Source organism: Amphiura filiformis, chromosome 19 (assembly GCF_039555335.1).
Source record: "Amphiura filiformis chromosome 19, Afil_fr2py, whole genome shotgun sequence".
Taxonomy (NCBI): domain Eukaryota; kingdom Metazoa; phylum Echinodermata; class Ophiuroidea; order Amphilepidida; family Amphiuridae; genus Amphiura; species Amphiura filiformis.
Genome location: NC_092646.1, coordinates 50950772 through 50971220, shown reverse-complemented (window position 1 = coordinate 50971220; position 20449 = coordinate 50950772). Strand labels below are relative to the sequence as shown.

The window sequence follows — 20449 nt, the reverse complement described above, 5'->3', positions numbered from 1 at the left end:
TTGTTGTCGCTTGAATCTTAAAATTGACATTGTGAAAATAACCTTCACATACATATGTATGTTAGCAAAATCTGTATTATGGATTTTTAAAACTCTTGATAACAGATTACTTAATTGAGTGTTTAAAATAATATGGTACATGCAGGACTGTAATTGTACATTAAAGTCTACATGAATGTGCAAGGGTGAAATTAACAGCTTTTCTACCAGGACCAGTGAGGTCAAGTCTAAAAGTACAGACTGCAGTGTTTATGCATGTCGCTCATGGAGGCCACGTAATGTACCTGCGGATTATTTCACCATGCCGAATCCCGGCAAATTTCGCTTTTAAGTGCACGGTCCAGGGATGTAGCTACGGCGGGCGGTGGCGGGCGGCAGAGCCCGGCACTCAGATTTAGAGCCCACCACTGATAAACAATTTAAGCTCTAGCACCCAGCACTCAAGTGTCAAAAATTGCAAAATCAGATCGAATTTGGCCACATTTAGGCAATTTTCAATAAAATGGTCAATTTCATGAAAAATTCCCTCAAATACCACCCGGCACTAAAAATTCTCTAGCTACAACCCTGAGTGCACCCATACATGAAAGCCCATTGAAAGCGAGGTTGCCTAGATACGTTTCACAAACAAAAAAACATTTGTGCATTCATACTAAGATATCAACACTACCCCCATATAAAGCAAGGAAAGCTTATTGTTGTGTTTTTCATACACCACATACCGAGTAAGGTCTGCCTATCTAATAGTATAGAAATCCTCGCTCATTCCTCGCTTTGTCATTTTTCATCGGTTTGTATGCATATTTTTTTCAAACTTCGTCGCTTTGAATGGGGGATTCAAACACATGGTTGTTTGCATTCTGCATCAGAGGAGGCTTAAAGGCATTCCTACAATGTACTATGATTGGGAAATTTGATCAATATAACGTAATCTTAAAGGCAAAGTCCCCATTACCACACACACAAAATGGTAATTTTAAAATTGCAGCCAACAAGCTAATTGTTGAGACTTATCAAATGAAATTGGATTTTCTTATAGAAAACATTCTTAATGTCCCACTGCATTAATTTTATTCATAAGTCTCATTGTTTTGAATGTTAAATAAAAGGGTGAAAACACCAGATATCTGCCAGGCACACACAATTCCAATGCAAGGTATGGTCAACTGTGCCACATGTGTACAAAAGCCAGACATACCAAGGTCAGAAACCCCATTGCAGATATCTGCCAGGCACACACAATTCCAATGCAAGGTATGGTCAACTGTGCCACATGTGTACAAAAGCCAGACATACCAAGGTCAGAAACCCCATTGGGTTATGGGAATGTCTTTATACATCCTCTGATTCTGCGTGTAAGGCTCCAGAACAAAATTTGTTTGATCTTTGCATCGACCGTTGATGCCACTTCTCAGCTTGTTATTTTATGAACTAACAACTAATTAATGATAATTAATGCTGAATTAATATTGGCCGATATTAATACATGCATTAATTCATGCATTATCACAATTAACAATAGCAGACCTGCCAACTGTCCCTCATTTTGAGGGACTGTCCCTCATTTGGGATTTACCAAAGTGAAAATGAGGGACAGTCCTGTTTTCTGAAAATTTCAGTGATGGCAAATTTAAATGTAGGAACAGCAGAAAATGATGAAAATGTCTCTTTAAAATTTGCTATAGCATTCTCTTTGGTCTATTGTGATAAATTCAGACCTGCAAAACCTTCTCTGAATTCTGAAAGTATTGCACACCTTAAATCTTTGAATTTGTCGGTACCTGGTTTGTGTACATGTACAAGGTTTTGGTCTCAATGTCCCTCATTCTGACATTGGTAGGTTGGCAGGTCTGCAATAGTCAATTAATTGATTTCATAAATAATAAGGATCGATGGTCGATCGAAAGATCAACAATTTGTTTCTATTGCCTAACATGTTGTGTCAAAACATGTCGTCACTGGGCGGGAAAAACCTCATGTACTTTTGGCCCTTGAACATGAATAAAGCCTTGTAGGTGTAGACTTTATATTGAAGAGTTTGCTTTATTCATGTTCAAGGGCCAAAGTACATGCAGGAAAAAACTCATTTTTACTTTTGGCCCTTGAACATGGATAAAGCCCTATAGGTGGAGACTTTATATTGAAGGGTTTGCTTCATCCATATTCAAGGGCCAATGTACATTTGAGGTTTTTCCCGCCCAGTGACGATGTGCTAAGCATTGCATGCACAAACCTTTGTAACGTTCGATCTGAAACATGCAAATTCTTGTTTGATATCGGACTCTTGTCGATAAATGCGGGGTGTACATTAAGTGGTCCCCATGGCCGACGAACCAAGATGGCGGATTTAACATTGTGTTACGTATGGTGCATTTTAGAGTATTATGTGATATCTTTGACTTTGGACTTGCAAAGTATGTTTATTTCTATTGACTATCAACCCACATTTAGCCAGTCTATTCTCAACATGAAAACAAAAGTTAACATGTACAAAGTATAAATAATAGCAGTGTCATTTGATGTAGCAATGTGATGCGTCATGTTGCAAAGGATGCTGGGAAGGGTAAGATACCTGCCCTGGTTTTGTGGTTTTGTGAATTCAAGTACTGTAAAAGTGGTTATTTTTGTGTGTGTAAATTTTCACGCTTGCTGATTTTTTACCATTTCACTTGTTTTAAATTTCGCAATTTTGAGTTACCTTAGATAGACCTATACATAAAAAGAACATATTTGCGTGTTTTTATTTTTGTGGTAGCTGCATTGAGCACGAAAAGTGTGAAAATGACTGTACCACGAAAATTTCCACTTTTACAGTAGCTACAGTAAAAGCCTTTGGGTCAAAAATATTTTGTGGGCTTTTAAATGCACGGTTTTGAAATTGAGCGCGAAAATAAACACCTCAAAAACATTCCATGTTATAGGGTATACGACTTTGCCCATGGAGGCAAAATATTGTTCTATATTTTTTTTTTTGTAGGTCAAACACTTTTAAAACTCGGACCTAAAATTCTGATTTCATTTTCTCTCTCTACGATAAATTATTAATTTCTCACTACTTTATGCATATGCACAGAAGGAACTACAATGTATAGCTTACAAGCATGCGGCCGCTCAGGTTAGCTACAAAACGGCTCTAAACAGTATTTTTGGTTCCTCTATCGTTATATGATTAGAAAAAACACCATGTTTTCTGGATGTACATCGTCATTGCGGTTGGCTCATCTCAAATATAAGGACTGCCTTCCATGCATGGATGGAAGCTCACACACAGATGTATGTATTTTTATTGAATCTAAATAAAATGTATTGAAAAATTGCTTTGTGTTGAATTGAATATATATTATAAGGTGGTATTGGGCTGTTCCAGTTGAAATTCATACACCCCCTGTTGAAGACATTACCTTGGTCTCTTACATTGGGAGTGTGAATTCAAAAGGAGTCACCCATTCAGGTAACTCCATTTGAAATTCATACTACCTTATGGGAGATTAAGGCCATGTCTTCCATAAATAAGGAATGTATGGATTTCTGCTGAAATTTACCCAGTTATGCCAAGCAAAGGTTGGACCAAGTGAAGCAGTATTTGTGAAGAGCAATATTTTCAAATTAAATATGTATTCAAGATTCATGGTTTTGGGAAAAGTGGCCTTATCGTCAAATTGTGTGTTTGCATAGCTGAAAGTGGCCGTAGAGGGTTAGAATTGGGCTAATTCCATTATGTGAAATCCACACCCTTCATCGTTTTGTTTTTAATACCTCTTTACTGTGTTAGTAAAACTTATGTGCATGTATGTGCATTTGAATTTGACCTTTGCTTGGTGTAAATTAACTAAGATACTTCTATCCCACTACTTAAAATGAGCAGTGTATTTATTCTTGTACTGAAAAAATAGGCCCACTGGTAAATACAGTATGGTATTGCTTAAGATACAGGCTCTCGGTTATGTTTGAATTACCAAGTATTTATGAAATATTTTGCTACAAATTTTAGCAGATAGTACTGAAATGGTTATCACACTTATGGAGCTAGCTTTATTGGAAGAAGTCCAATTGATGGCCATTAACTTTGATCAAGCATTCCATACATTGGGCTATTTATTCCATTTAAAATCCATGCACCTCTTGTGGAAGAGTTTCGGATTCTGACAAAACCCTACTGGACTTTTAAAGTTTAATGGTACATTTTTGAATAAATTCATGAGGACTATTCCATAAAACTATGTTTTTCATATGAAGCTTTGTTTCAAAACCCCTTACATCCACTTTTGGCCAAATTGAGTTATTGGCATAATATTATAGTGTGGGTAAAAATACACATTTTGGTGGTTGTTTGACCTTCATACTACCTTCCCTTCCGGAGTTATTGCATATTTCCGTTTGGGAAATCTTAGGAATTTCCGAAATCTGAACTTAAAATGAATATAGAATTGTTTTGTTTTTAATTTTTTGATGTATAATGGTAGCCTGGAATGTTCTTTACCTATTAAAACCAAAAGGAACTGTTTTTGGGTCACTATGTTTGAAGGTGAAGCTTCGGAAATACCCAAAAAATGACATTTTCACGAATTTAATTAAAAATTCATAATTAAAAAAGTAAATGAGATATTTCAATTTTTCTTTTTGATTTTCAAAGCATTAGTCAAGTTACATAATGTAGTGTAAACAAATGGGCTCAAATTTGATTGCAAAGGTGGTTTCTAGAAAAGGGTAAATTTATTTTGTTGCAAAACCCTTACATCCACAAAAGGTGCGATATAAAAGAAATAATAAAATAAATAGGAAGCCTTGAAAATTGTCCCAAACCTATTCTTTTAGTTTCTATTCATCAACACTTTATCCAATCCCAAATTGAATCAAATCAAACAAGTAATACTTGCACAATTAAAAAAGCTGTTTTTCTCAAAAAGTCAAAAGTGGATGTAAGGGGTTTTGCAACAAAGCTCTTCATATACTCAGTGGATTTTATATGTTTCAACAATTTTCAACTGAAATATCCAGGTGGTTTGAACATAAGGTGCTGCAGTGAAATCTTCCACAGAGGGAGTGTGGATTATAAAAGGAATATTTGATCATAAGGTGACGGAAAAGAACCACTTCTACGGGCAGGATTTTTTTTTTTCCTGGAGGCTAAAATGAACCTAAAATATCACCACAAACTTGAAAAATTTACCAAAAATTTGTTGATTTTTTGCAAACATTTTGATAAATGCTCTGAATTTTTTCAACAAATTTCAGTCAGAATCAATATAAGGTCATGTGTCCTATGGTGGGGCACATTTGCGTTACAAGCACTGATTTTGATCATTGGCCTTCATTTTCACTTAAATTGATACATGTACATGTCTAAAACTATACATCTCACACCAACAAAACTATACATTTTTGGAAAGCTTATGTTCCAAGGAATCCAACAATGCAAAATTGATGTTGGTATACAGGGTGTGTAAGAAAATATATAGGGTGATATCATGAAAAAAAATTAATTTTACTAGAAAATTGATAATTTATGCATTTGCTACTGATATGGAATACCTCTAATGTAATCTAATTTTGTGGCAGGCAAAACTATGAGCTTAAATAAAATGTATACTTTTGCTATGTTATGATTGACCAAAGTGGTGATACAGGGTGTGAAAATGTACGTAACTTTACGCACCAAATATTGATTACATTTTTGGAAATATTTTCTTTAGAGTGTATCCTACATTTATTTTAACTGCATATTTGGATTCCCGGGTTAAAATGCTTTCCAAAAATTCCTATCTTAGGGTGAATAATTCTCAAGATACAACAATTTAAAGCCAAAACGCGTGTTGTGACTGAAAATGTAGGCATTTGTGTGTAGAGAATAGGGAAAAATTGTGGGTCTTGTGACTTACGGTTCTCAGTGAGTACTTGTAAACATAAAATAGATCAAATTAATAGTTGAATATGAATAATGAATAAACAAGCTTTGATTTGAGATATGATTTGCATGTATAGCACAGAATTTGGCAATGATAAAATCTAAAATTCATTAAGATATCATGTTTCCACAACATTTCTCATAGAGATTACACATGCTCCTCCACCGCTTATCCTCCACCACTTATCCTCCAGGTTTATCCTCGTTAGCATTTTAATATTTTTCACTAATTAAACAAATGATCATTTCAAATTGTGAACCATACTTGAAAAGTAGAATAATCAAGCTGTATAATGAGCCCAAACTTTATGCAATTGGACAAAGAATAACTCTGTACCAACAAGTTAAATCTGAAAGAGGAGAGAAAAATGTAACGCCTCCCACTATTTTGGGGTCCCACCATATAACACATGACCATAAATCAATTTTGGCCAAGAAACGGCTGATTTTACATGATATTTAGTAAGACAAAATAAAAATTCTCCCAAAACACAAAATCTCGGTCGGTTGGTTTTTTGTTGTTGTTTTTATTTGTCGCCTAAAGCATAATTTGACTCTAGCAATTTTGCAACAAATACAATCTTGTTCACCTGTGAAAGTTTGCTATGAAAAGTCACTTCTTTGTGTGAATGCTTAGGTTGAATGAGCCTGTTACAATAGAATCAGTAACCTTGAAACAAACTATCATTTGAACAAAGGTTCTTTTAGATATGGTTATAAGCACACACCCATGGATTGGGTGTAAATAGTGTTGACTTTTTAAACTAGCACTCAGTGTGATGCAATCAAGCAAATCAGTCGGAAGTTGGATATTGATTTTCATGTATGTGACACGATCTGGTCCATGGGGGCCAAAGGAGGCATTTTTGAAAATTGAGTTACTGTAATTATTATTATACATACAATATGCTATCATTTACTGAAACACCAAAGGCCTAGCATAGTTGGTTCTAAAGTTATGAAGTTTTTGATGTGTATTTTTTGATGTATTTTATTGTTTTTAACTCCATATTTTTGCCTTTATCTCAGTTTCAAATTTGCCGCCTTTGGACCAGATTGTGTCACAAATGTGCTTATTATGAACCTTCAAGTATTATATAGTTACTCACTTCAACACTGGGATGAATTGGGATATTCCAGTTGAAATCCATACCCCTATGGAAGACATGATGTTAATCTGCTACACAGGAGTGTAGATTTCAAATGGACTTTGGCAACCCCATTTGAAATTCACACCCTCTCTTGGAGATTATCAGATTAAGGTCATATCTTTCATACTACTATAGGGGGTGTATGGATTTCAACTTGAATTGTCTATACTAACTGAATGCTTAAGGTCTCTTCTCTATATTTAATGTCATACAAATTATGCCACACTTCTTCAGTTTTTGTTTTCAATCTTACAAATCCAAGACCAGCAGTGACTCTTCCTTCAAGTTTGAAAGTGGGATTTGATAATTAATTGGTTTTGTTCAAACTGAATTTTGCATAACATTTCAATTTTTGCGTAATTAAAGTTTGCAAAATTAAAAATATTATCATTGTGTGAACTGAGAAACCATTCAATAATGCATAAACTGTAGTATTTCAATTTCTTTCAATCTACTTTCTTAAATATTTCTTTCACCAAACAAAATTGTTTTATCCATCAGACCTCGGGATGTGTCTTTGGAGTTGTGTGTTAGCACATGTTAGACACCATGAAGGCGGAGTGAATGATAAATAACAATGACATTTTGTTTGATAGCAGATACATGTATTTCACAATCAAGTCTGAAATTGTTTGCTACCAGGATTTAGTTTGGAAATAATGATTCCTGGTTCACCAAAACAAGGACTCAATTTGGCTTTTAACCAAGTGATTTTTTTCCTGATTTTAGGAAAATTATAAACAAGTTCCTAACAATACTATCTAGAAACACCATCGGCAAATTCAAGATGGCCATCTTCATTAGGATATGTACACCCACGCCAGAAAACAAGGCAAAATGCACATTATGTCCCCTGAAGGCCAATAACAAGGAAAGTTGGCACAACATTAAGTAAAAGATAAGATTTTGCACTGCATTTTGTTGAAAATACATTGGAAATGGCCAATATTTTGAGTGAAAATGAGTTTGCTTTTTCACAGATACCATAGGAGTATTTTCTGTGTAACTTTCGTACGGCAGTGATGCTGTGTGATGGGTGGTACTTTGAGACAAAAATCGTCGCCTGGTTCCATCATCTTTTATTTATCCTCAAGGAGCCACATTATGGGACTCACAGGCATGGAATGATGCCAGCCAAATTTCACCCTTGTTAACAATGTGTCCATGATGTGATTGTTTTACAGGTGCGGTGCTTGCTGAGGTCTCCATTGTATGTGAAGAGCGGACAGGTGTTGAAGGGCAAGGTCACTCTGATTGCCAACAGCAGGTAAGGTGGATTTGCAGGCCTCGAAATAAGCCAGAATTTCTGCAGGCCATTTGGGCCCTTGATCTTAAATATTTGAGGGCCCTCACAAATTTTCTTGGGCCCGTATTTGGGCCATTGGGTTTAACCTATGAACCCCACAAAAAAGTGAGAAAAATTGCCACAAATTTTGCAGGCCATTTGTTTGGGCCCACTGGATGTGTCTTTTGTGGGCCCTCACTTGTTTTCGGGGACCGAGGGCCCTCCTTATTTTAAGCCCTGTTGATTTGATATGCAAAACATAAAATCACTAGGTACAAGTACTCTCAGATCAGGGATTCAAATCTGACGAGAACCTGAGAACCGGTTCTCCTGAATTACAACTACGAGAACCAAAATTGGTTCTCGTAAGCTTCCAAGTCTCAGATCGCATGTTGCGTTACATTTTACCTTAGACTATGCCATAGTCGATTTTTGATAAATAAAAATGTTATTAATCATGATGAACGCATTCAGTTGAACTCGAAATTATACTGATATTTAGTAGGCCTACATCAAAATACTAGTATAAAATGGTTATGAAAAAGTTTAGGCTATATAATTATATTTGTGACAGTAAAAGTAAAGTATAGGCCCTCACGTGAGGCTTATATTATTGAATGCAACATATCATAATGGCATAATTATAATGACACTTCAATACTGAACAATTCTAATTTTAGAATCTGCCAGTTTATTATCCGAAAAACCGACTATGGACTTTCACTTTTAAGCAGAACTTTACCCCGGACTCACACACTGTCAATCATACTTGTTTATCAATAAAATCTAACCACAAGACTAAGCATGGTGGTACAATACGCGCTAGATGCATACGTTCATCCACCAGCACAAAAGCGCCGCATTCCCTAGATAGTTGTGTACCATGTATAGTTATAATGGTACCAGTACTCGTCGGGAGGATTTAAACAATAACGAGATCTGGGCGACCAATCACAAGCCAGATTCATTTTTAAAGATGCATTACATCATCACCAATTTTAGTTAGGCCAGAAATTGGCCTAACTCTCAAGGCAAAGTCAGTAGTCCACTTGGGAAGCTAACAAACAGAGGGCGACGGTGACTGAAAAGATCAGTTGTGAAAATCTATCAATTGTGCACTCATTAATTAAATCAGAGTTTTAAGCTTAAATGTAATAGCCAGAGTAGTGCACAATTGGCAAGTGGCCTACGGAGAAGTCTACATTTTACCTTGACCTTGCAACGGAAATGTGATTTAATAAAAATCTTAATAATCTAAAAATATAATTCTGAAATGTTGGAGAAAAAGGTTTTCTTCATTTTAGCTGTCAATTTATTGTACGATCACGAATGGAAACCCATGGGCTTAGAACTAGTTTTGAAGTTTGAGCATTGTCGTAAATGGGCAGTGAAAATGCCATGCATTGAACTGCATAAAAATTTAAGGTCAGGTACATGAGGGGAACGTGGTGACAGCCTTATGATTTTGCCTGTTTTTCTCAATATTTTGCAGGAATCGAAAGCCTTGGTTTGATGAGAACCAAAAGTACTTGAAAAAGCCCTTGGTGAGAACCTAAACAGGTTCCCGCAATTGATTGCGAATTTGAACCCCTGCAAATTAAATTGGCGCCAGATGAATTAAGCTTCCTTATACATGCTGACCAACCAATCAAAGGTCGTGGAGAGTTTGATTGATAGCAGTGTCAGATGCAAACTAGTCTTTAATTCTGTCGCATATTATAGATGAAGGCTTGTGTTTTAGTTCCAATTTTCATACTTCTCAATTGATCATTTACAATTTCTTAAACATTCTCAGACAAAGCTACGATATTGACATTGAGCTTCAAACAGAGAACTCTGGAGTCCATTCCACAAACCGCCTTGATCTCAAGAATCCTTTCTTCCACTACACGGGGCAACAACCATCACCACCGACGGGCTCCCAGACGACCTCCCCTAGCGACAACTACTGGAGCCAAGTGCAAGCCCTCTCCGCAGTGAATGGCTATGGAGGGGATAACACAACAAGCTCACAGGGCCTGGCTGTGCAATATGTGGGATCGCAGAATTTAATACCTTTAGGTAAGTTGCAGACTCCTTCCACTACACATGGCAACAATTAATTGCTCTAGCCTTCTCCACTCTGAAGGTTAGAACATCGATGTATGGCAAAATGCAGGCAGGATGGTCGGCAATAATACCTTTGGAAAAAGCTTAATAAATTACTAATTCCTGTATCTACTCAACTTGTTTTGTTATGCATCGATTCCAGAAATTATCAAGATTAACATTTCATGATTGATTAAAAAAATTGCGCATATTTTCCATGTCGTTTGGATGATTTTCTATGGTACCCCGAGTTCGAATTTCACCAAAAGTTGCCATCTTGTCTTCACTTCCGTGTTTTAAATGTTTTGTTGTTATTTTACGATATACCGTATTCATTCCAATAAGCGCCCATGCCCCAATATGTGCCCACCCAGTGTATTTTCAATTTGCTAAAGGGTACCATTAATGTTGAAGTGACAGATAGATGTCGATACAGTGAAATAGCTGGAGGAGTACAAGTCCTGTGTAAACCTGATCTATTACCCCTAGGTTTAACATGGAAATGGGGCATTAAAGCCATAATGTACGATCTTATAATATGAAATTGGTTAATTTTTTTCAAACCTGATTTTTTTGGCCTATTTGTAATGTTTACACATGTCCCAACTTGCACCTAAATGGAATCAGCCAAATTTGTTATGTTTGTAGGTAAACAGAGTCAAGTTCGACATAATGTCATAATTCAAAGAATTATGACATTATGTCCTCCTATAGAACTGCGTGTTAAACGGCCAAAATAACCAACAGGGTTTCTCTCACTGACTTTACCTTGTTATTTCAGCTCAAAATGGACAAAAACCATTCCCGATAATTATTACTAGCATTATATCAGCATTTTGAGTATATAATAATTTAAAATCATACATTTTAAGGCTTTAACTATTACGCTAAGGAAAGATTTGTTCCATATACATCAATATGCTGACCTTAAGTGACCACCATTTCGCCATTTTCTTTCCACAGCGAACACAGATCCCATCAGTCATACAGGAGTGTTACCAGGGGGCGCTACACAGAGACAACAAACAGTACAAATACCTTCATCTGTTGGTAAGCATACTCCATTTTAATATATGGACATTTTCATGCTGATGCAGTGGTCAAACAATATCTTGAGCCTCTGCCCCTATGGTATTTAAGCAGGTACAGGGCCTTTTTATAGCATAACATTTAAGGCTACCAATAGGAATAGAGGTTTTGGCAATGCATTGCTTTGGAAAGCAATATCTTGTTTCATTTCTCAACTTAAAGCCTTAATGTACGATCTTTTTAAATTTTTAGATTTTTCTTTTTTTCTTCTAAAATGATAATATGCAATCATTATAAAAGTTCCCAATACATTTGCTAGTTTTGTACGAGACTACGGTTTGCGATCGTGGCCGACATAAAGTCATAATCTTAAAAAATTATGACTTTATGTCGAACCAACAGAAAATCGTCCCGTTTTACTACAAATAGGACGAATTTGACAGTTTGCTCATAGATTTAAGTTAGAACATGTGTAAGTATTACAAATATGCCAAAAAATCGGTTTTGAAAAAATAAAGGTAAATTCTGAAAAAAGATCGTACATTATGACTTTAAGAGGCCTAAAGAAATGTGTTGTTTTTGTAGTGATGTTGGAAAGCAATGTGTTCTTTTTCGAAAGCAAAAGCTCTATTCCTACAGGCCGTCTTAACAACAAGCTGAAAGCAATATGTTGTCGCAATACGTAATGACCCAGTTGCTTGAGATAAATGTATAAGATCAATGTTTTGTTTTGTTTTTAACAAGTTCCGAGATACATGAAAGGTAAGTCGACTGCTGGGACTCAAGAGAACATCATTTAAAACATGTGCCAATTAAAAAAACCAAAATGACCAAAAATCACTGTACACCACTATGGAATGAAGCCGACAAATTATTGTAGGATGAATTTGGCATCACATCTGCAGGTAATAGGTACATGTACTATTTTAGGTTGTACAATTTGTCATCGCTGGCCATCTTGGATACATGAATAATGCATTAACTGCTGAATTTGTAGCTTCATCAAAATGAATGTTTGTCTCTTCACTGTGCTTGCTCAAATTTGTGCGGGTCCTGCAGACCTGTATGGTAGGAAAATCATAGGTCCTTGTCTACTTTTGCGGGTATATGACCCGCCTTATTTCAAGCCCTGCCCATTTGACTTTTTTAAACAGGAAGCCCTGATTGGCCAGTTCGCCACAGAAGAACTAACTTACACAGTTTGATGACAGACGAACAAAATTCACATGAATACATTTTAACTTAGACTAATTCCGTAAGGAACTTGAACCAAAAGTGGGGCGTCCACTTTAAGACCCAGCTCTGCTGTCAGCCCATCTGTTAATCCCAAGTATGCTGTGGTGTTGTTTTCCAGGGCAAGGTAACAAGACGTACTGTGTTTACCTGTAGGCTCCAAGTCCGAGTTTATGTGTATGGTGATTATCTGTAACTTTAAGTCAACTTGGTGGCTTGTAATTGCATGGTGTAAATTCATTGATATGGTTACTACAGATCAAGTGGTCAAAATGTGTTATACCAGTTGAAATCCATACACCTCCTGTGGAAAATATGACCTTAATCTCCCATACAGTGAGTGTCTATTTCAAATGGGGGTTATCTGAATGGGTACTCTGTTTGAAATCTATAATAGCTAAGGTTCTATCTTCCATACAGGGTGTAGGGATTTCAACTGGAATAGCCCAATATAGATCATTCAAATGTGATGTGATCAAGGTAAATGAGTCATTTGTTGCTATAGATCATTGATTTTAAGATATAGCCATTATTTTATTGTTCTGAGCAACATTTACCATAACTCTGGAACCGTGCGTCCAATTGTAATAGAATTTTCATCAAAATAAAGCTCTGATAATGAGTGGCGCATATGAAATTTTGCTTTATCGCATCACAAAAGATGAAGTTGTTTCCACTTCTTGTTCAAGCAGGCCATGAGTAAACATTGGGCTATATATCAAGTTGATTTAATTAAAATCTAGTCAACTGGACTTACTATTTATTGACTGGCGACGTTTCACATCCTATCCTGGATGCTTCCTCAAGCCGTCTGATTTTTCGGCGGCGATTGGTCAGTTGACTAGATTTTAATTAAATCAACTTGATATTTTATTTACCTGGATGACTGAGAATATACACAAATATATTGGGCTATATAATATACCTACATGTATGGGAGACATGACCTTAATCTCCCACACGGGTGGGATGTAAATTTCAAACAGTCACCCATTCAGATAACCTCAATTGAAATTTACTGTCTCTCTCTCCCTGTATGGTAGACTGAAATCATGTCTTCCACAGGGGGTGTATGCATTTCAAATAGCACATTGCGACAAAGCCCGAGATACAGACTGGATCAAAATGATTGGTACCTGTCAGTTTTGATGTTAATTGAAAAGCCTGCTTCTTCCAATTGCAACATGGGCTGCTCTTGAAATGATGATGTGGCATTATCTTGTCCATCCAAAATCTCTGGAAACGGATGAATACCCACAGAATTAGAAAAGGAGAACCGGGACTCCCTATATCGCCACATACAATCCCGCCGTTATAGTTTGAAAATTGGGGTATTCGGGTCCTTACTGGCCGTGGGCGGAGACGCACAAAAACAATTCTGCGTCTCATCTGAAGCGTCTTGGTACTCGCGTGCAGGTCGCATCAAATGCATCTCTCAAATGCGCCCACCAAATGCGTGTGCATGACAGCGAATGCCTCGAGCACATTCCGAGGAAAACCGAATACCCCCAACTTTTGCTCCATGCCTGTATCAAGATGGCGATCGAGTCTCGGTTCTCCTTCTCTAATTCTGTGTGAATACCAAACTATTAAATTGTGACCTTGGTTCTGTTCAGGTAAAATTGATGAGAGGTACAAATGAAACTTAGTTGGAATTGTAATTGTATACATAAACTGTAGTTTCCATCATCTGTGGATTTGGGAGCAAACATTAGTACTTAGCATGTTTCTAATGAGTAACAGAAATCATGTCGGACACTGGTCAACCCATTATCCTTCTCTTTAGAAACCTCCAATATAATTTTCAATCAACATGGCATTACAGAATTGAACCTTCTGCCAGATGTTCTGGAAGGATTTAATGTGTTGAATATGGCTATACAACGCAATGTCATGTTTTCTCAATTGAAATACACTGGATTTCATTTATATGCATGTTGGTAATCAGGTAATGGTATGGCAAAACCTGTGTTTTAATTTTACCATTGTTGTCAGTAGAAACATGCTACTACTACAGTTGTCCATTCCTCCTGGCAGTGACATCGGTGCATGCTCCAAAGGTGGGCGCCGTATTAAACCATATCCGGTGACTCAAAGAATTGGTGTGCTTACATGCGCGGTCAAAGGCGGTGCATATGTACATGTGTGAAGTAATTTTGACAAAGTACTGACATCACTGACTTGAGGCAGTTAAATGGACAACAGTCTGAAGCATTGTAGCTAGTGGTGCAGTTAGGTCTTTAGAGCAATCTTAATGGTGACTCTATTGTATATAAGACTAACTTGGTATGTAAATTGATTTCTTATGGACAAATGGGTTCAGGATGTTGCTTGACTACTGCTTATATCAACCAGCTATAGAAACTACTATACTAACACTGATCCTACAGGTTCCACCTCTAAGCCATGGATAAAGTTGATGTTGGTCTCACAACAGTGCCGGACTAATTTTTTGAAATACGAGGGATGTTGATCATATTTCACACAAAGCAGCCCATGTGTGTACTTTTCATCATTGACAGTTATTATTCACAGTGGTTTTCTTAGTGATTTTTTTTTTGGGGGGGGGTGTTACGCTGGCCAATGTGTGTATTTTGTGACCTGTCACACGCCATCTCGTGGAAGCAGTAGTGTGATTCGAAGATCAGATTCATCTGAATCGATTACCTCAGAATGCTGTCTGCATGAAGGTTAACCCCCTGAGCACTACCTGCCGATATAACATTGCCTCTGATTGGTCAATTACATGATATCTTCATTTTAATCACCAATCAGAATGGAGGATTGCAAATAATTCATCCCAATTTTTTTGTGTGGTGAAATTATTCTAACAATGTTGCTGATTGGTCCAGTTGATAATGAAAACATCCTTTTGACCAATAGGCAGGTAGTTCTCATGGTTAAAGAGTATTTAAGGTGGAATGTACCTCACTCGGCTGCATGAAGGGTACAATAAAATAAACAGTACGGTGGATTGAAGGGTTAGCCAAAATATGACATGACCTGGTGTTTATGTATAGTTGAGTTGCTATGAAAAAAGGACATAAAAACCAAGCCACTAATCTACCCCAATTATTGGTAATTACTGGCAATTACCCCTTGATTAGTTTCACTCCCACTGTACTGTCACCTTGTGCTTGATCTCTGTTCCTGGTCTGGTTAATTAATTGCTCATTGCCTCAAGGATGATAATTGTTGAATTAGTGGTCACACTTCTAAGCTCTTGATGACAGCTTATCAGTAGGGATCAGCAGTGGTACAATTTCACGTCCTTTTTTCGTAGAGCAACTAAACTATAATATTTGGTTGTTTCTTGACTCACCACAGGTGTTGTGTTGGGGTATGTAGCCTTTAACCAAGTCTTAACAGCAGCAAGTGCTGGAAGCAGTTTAACACAAGGAATAATCAACAATAATAACTATTGTAGGTCTTGAATTAAGACTATTATCATTGAATGGGCTGTTTCATTTAAAATTTGCCATACCGCTGTGGACGATTTATAGAAAAGTCTTCCACAGAGGGAGTATGTTTTTGAAATGGAATTTACTAGGGTTAATTATTTTGAAACCCTATACTCCCCCTAACCTATATCTTCCACAGCTGGAGTGAGTATTTCAAATGGAAGTTACTAAATTGTCCATTCTATTTGAAACCTATACTCCATCTGTGGAAGACATCAGCTAAATGTTCCACAGGGAAAGTGTGGATTTCAAATGGAAGAGCCCGATGTGAGTGGCAATCAGTACTGTTTTGTAATAAAAAGGAGCATGGTCAGTGCATTTTATGACATAGTTTGTTTGACTTGTGATTTGCCGCGTCACCTCATCATATACAGACTATGTGGCCCCTGAACACGTTTAAAACAAAACTGCCAACAGGTTACACAGGAGGTTTTGCTATAAACATGTTCAGGGGCCAATGACAGAATGTAGCACAGCCTGCACAGGAGGAGTTTTGGTTTTGGTTTTCACCACCCAACAATGATCAGGATTTAAAACTTCAAAATTATAATCAATATACTAAAGTTTTGATCCTATTTGGTTGCATTTTTCTTCAGGTGTCGTCATGGGAACGGTAGGATTCAACCAAGGATTAACAACGACCACAGCGGTGGCAAGCAATGGCCAGCAGCAGCAGCAGGTTGGAACTAGTAACGGCTACAGTCCATTTGGGCATGGTATAATGCAAGTTGAAGGCATGCAGATTGGACAAAGTGGGGGCCGGTACTAGAAAGGAGATGCAGCAGGGAATGTATGATTACGGGATGACATAACCAGCAAAGAACAATTACATGTCGCTATCGCAATTTGGTAGCCCAAATTGGGTGACTTTTGGAGATTTTCGTGTATCATAGAAACCAATGGTTATGTAAAAAATTGGGCGACTTTGTGACATTGGCTCCTGCGCAGCGTTTGAATTAAGATTTTTTTTTCAGGTTGTCCGAAAATTTCGATAATAATGTCAATAATCACGGTCAATTATCACCGACCCACTGTTTCATTCACCGCTGCATGTAGCTCACTCACATTGGATGGAAAAACTAATACTTACGACATTACAAACCATTGTTGGTGTGTATTTCGGCAGGCATATCAACGATCAGTAGTCGAAAATGGGATTTACAGGATTAATTTTGAGGCTGTGGTAAACTGGTAAGCTTATAAAATAGGACTTTTTTATGGTTGTCCATTGGACAACTGCCTTCTTAACTTTTACTTGTCTGATCATTATTTTGGTTGTCCCTAACAATCGGACAACCGCTTAATTCCAACGCTGCTCCTGCGACTTCAATAGTTTCCTGTATCATTCAAGCCAACGGATATAAAGAGACTTTACGATGATTTGACTTGTGATTCGGATTGAAAATGTTTCAGCAACCCTTATTTCAAAGGGTATTATATTTGGGTATTAATACTGTGTGTATTATCGGTCATGTTGATTTGCAATACAATGCAATGATATGATCTGACGCCGAGGCAGCTATGGTTGCGACACACAGTACAGTAATGTGAATTCCTCAGCTAAGGCTCTATATGATTTCTCTAAGTAGCCATGTTTTTTTTTTGTGGCTTTCCTCTCGTTTGTCCTACATGCTGTAAAAGTGGAAATTTTCGCTGGATTAATTGTTCACACCTTGTAAATTTTGAACTGCTAAATTTGCGATTGACCATACGTGGACCCATACAGAAAAGGAATATTATTTATTTACACATTGTCATTTTCGTGGTAGCTACTTGGAAAAACACGAAAATAAAATGAAGTGCGAAAATTTCCACTTTTTACTTTTGCAATCTATTGTGTAGATTGTCTTGTAAATATATTTTATTTGTACAGTGCATTGTATCAAAGAATGGGCTGTTCAAGTCAGTATCCATACACCCCTTATGGAATGCATGACCTTAATCTTCCAATGAATTCCAAATGGAGTCGCCCATTTAGGTAACCCCATTTGAAGTTTACACCCCCTGTGTGGGAGATTAAGGTCATGTCGTCCACAGGGGGTGCCTGGATTTCAACTGGAATAGCCCACTGTGTAAGGTGTGTAAAATGTTAAAGTGCCATATTGCGAGAAAGCTGTAACTTTTCAAAACCTGTACAATGTTTGTTATTGTGCGTGGCCCACATGACAATCAAGAGATTTTCTGTACAAGATATTTGTGATGTGGTATTTCGAAAGCAGTCACTTTTGGGCAGGATGGTAAATGGAGAAATAGCCAAAAATCTGCCCCGGGGGTAATTTTGTTCACAATTGGGTTTGTTGCGAATTTGTGTGTGATTTATAATGCGATCACTTTTGCAGAAAATGATGTCGCTTTTGCGAGTTGAAGAAATCTCAACTTTTGATCGATATCACTTGACACATGAATGCATCAACCAATCAACTGGTTCTTTTATTTTGCTAATTAATATACATTTCTCGATGATTAACCTTTGATGATGAATTATTTCAAAAACAACAATTATTGACAGCAATGGATGTTCTAAAAATGTATTTTGTGACACCTAAACAGAAACAATGCAATTTGCAGGCAGCAGCTTAATCAGCGCCAATATTGCAACATTGAAACAAACAACTATACAAACATCCAACCCCACCACACCCTATGTAGGCAATGAGGATAAAGTGCCTTGCCCAAGGACACAACACGTTGGCACAATTGAGGTTCAAACTCACAACCTATGGAGTCGGGCGCCTTATCCACTCGGCCACAAATGCTCTAGGCTGTTCCAGTGGGACTTGAAGCTCACCAAACATTTTGCCCACCTTCAATACCCAAAAGCAAGGCTGGTATTGTCACATAAGCACATTGAGGACCGTGAAGCAACAATAATTACTAATCAAAGCAGTTTGTTTAGCCGGTGATGTGTAAAAATAATGTACAGTGCTAATTCTTACAGCTTTCTTGCAGCAATATGGCTGTGTATTACAGAACAAAAAACAACTTGTAAATATATGTGAAACTATTGAGCACAAGCCATTTTCATGGAATAGCGATTTGTCATTGGAAACGACAAGAAATGTTGTTTAAAAACTACAAGAAATTTTTTGAATTTTTGGAAAATAGATTTGAAGTGAAAGCATTTCTTTTTATGTATTGCTTTCCAATCCAAGCTGAAAAATAGATGACGTCCTAGGAACAGTACTAGTTTCGTTAGCACTCCCTGCCTGCCTGAAACCCAATCACAAAATGTTGAAAATTCATTGTTTTATATATCAACATTTTTACAAGGCTAATTGACCCCTCCCTTGAGAAACTAGTTCAGTTTATAGGGGCGTCATTGATCTTTCAGTATTTTGGATAATCTGTGTTAAGTGCAGTGTCCGAATTAAGAAAATAAACGGGTTGTCCCACGGACAACCACCAAAGTTTTGGTTGTCCGTGGCTGCCACAATCTGAAACAACTACAAGTGACCAATAAAGTGGAGTGAGTGTAGTCAATTTATGAACAATTACTCTTAAATATTTAACAATTTATCAGTTGTGTCAGGTTTGAGCAAACTTATATGCTGAAAAAGTGACTTTTGGCTGTAGATCGTTGGTTGTCTGCCGGACAACTAGAGCATTATTTTTGGTTGTTTGGTGCATGTTTTGGTTGTCCAGGGCGAACGGACTACCAAAATTTCGAACGCTGGTTATAAGTGTGTCATGAAGTCAACATTTACCGAATGGATGTACATGGATTTTGCGATTGTGCAGTGTGATCAGGATGCACCGTTTCGGTCAATAGTTCATTTCCATGACCGGTCAATAGTTCATTTTGATGAAATTCTCTCAAATACAAGGCATAGTTAAAACAATTCCCCACTTTTAACCAATCAGATGACAGGATTCTATATATGAGGTATTATAATCGTCTATATATTGGTCTGAGTAGGACATGTCATTGTGCAACTAATATTTAAAGTTGCACATTTTTATTCTTTCAACGCTATTTATACATTTCATATGTCGGGTCAATCAGAATATAGCCAAGACATAACGTACCTACTTCTATTTAAAGGAAACATTGTGTATAAGAAATTTTGCAAATTATGACAGTATGAATAATATACTGGTGTCACATTTTAATGGAATCATTGTAATCACCATATTTGTGAGCCGTGGGCTATTCCAGTTGAAATCCATACCCCTATGGAAGACAGAACCTTAATCTCCCACACAGGGGTGTATATTTCAAATGGAGTTACCCATTCAGGTAACCCCATTTGAAATTCACACACCATGTGTGGGAGATCAAGGTCATGTCTTCCGTGAG

General features: G+C 37.1%; 1 protein-coding gene across 1 annotated transcript in view; it reads left to right on the top strand.

Moving 5' to 3' along the window:
• Window positions 1-20174, top strand: part of LOC140141441 (histone-arginine methyltransferase CARM1-like) — a 33902-nt gene extending 13728 nt beyond the window's left edge. Inside the window, 4 exon segments of the mRNA XM_072163298.1 lie at window positions 8241-8323; window positions 10137-10402; window positions 11393-11479; window positions 16749-20174. Coding sequence (XP_072019399.1) covers window positions 8241-8323; window positions 10137-10402; window positions 11393-11479; window positions 16749-16921 — 609 coding nt within the window. The 3' untranslated portion in view covers window positions 16922-20174.
• Window positions 20175-20449: the final 275 nt, after the last annotated feature.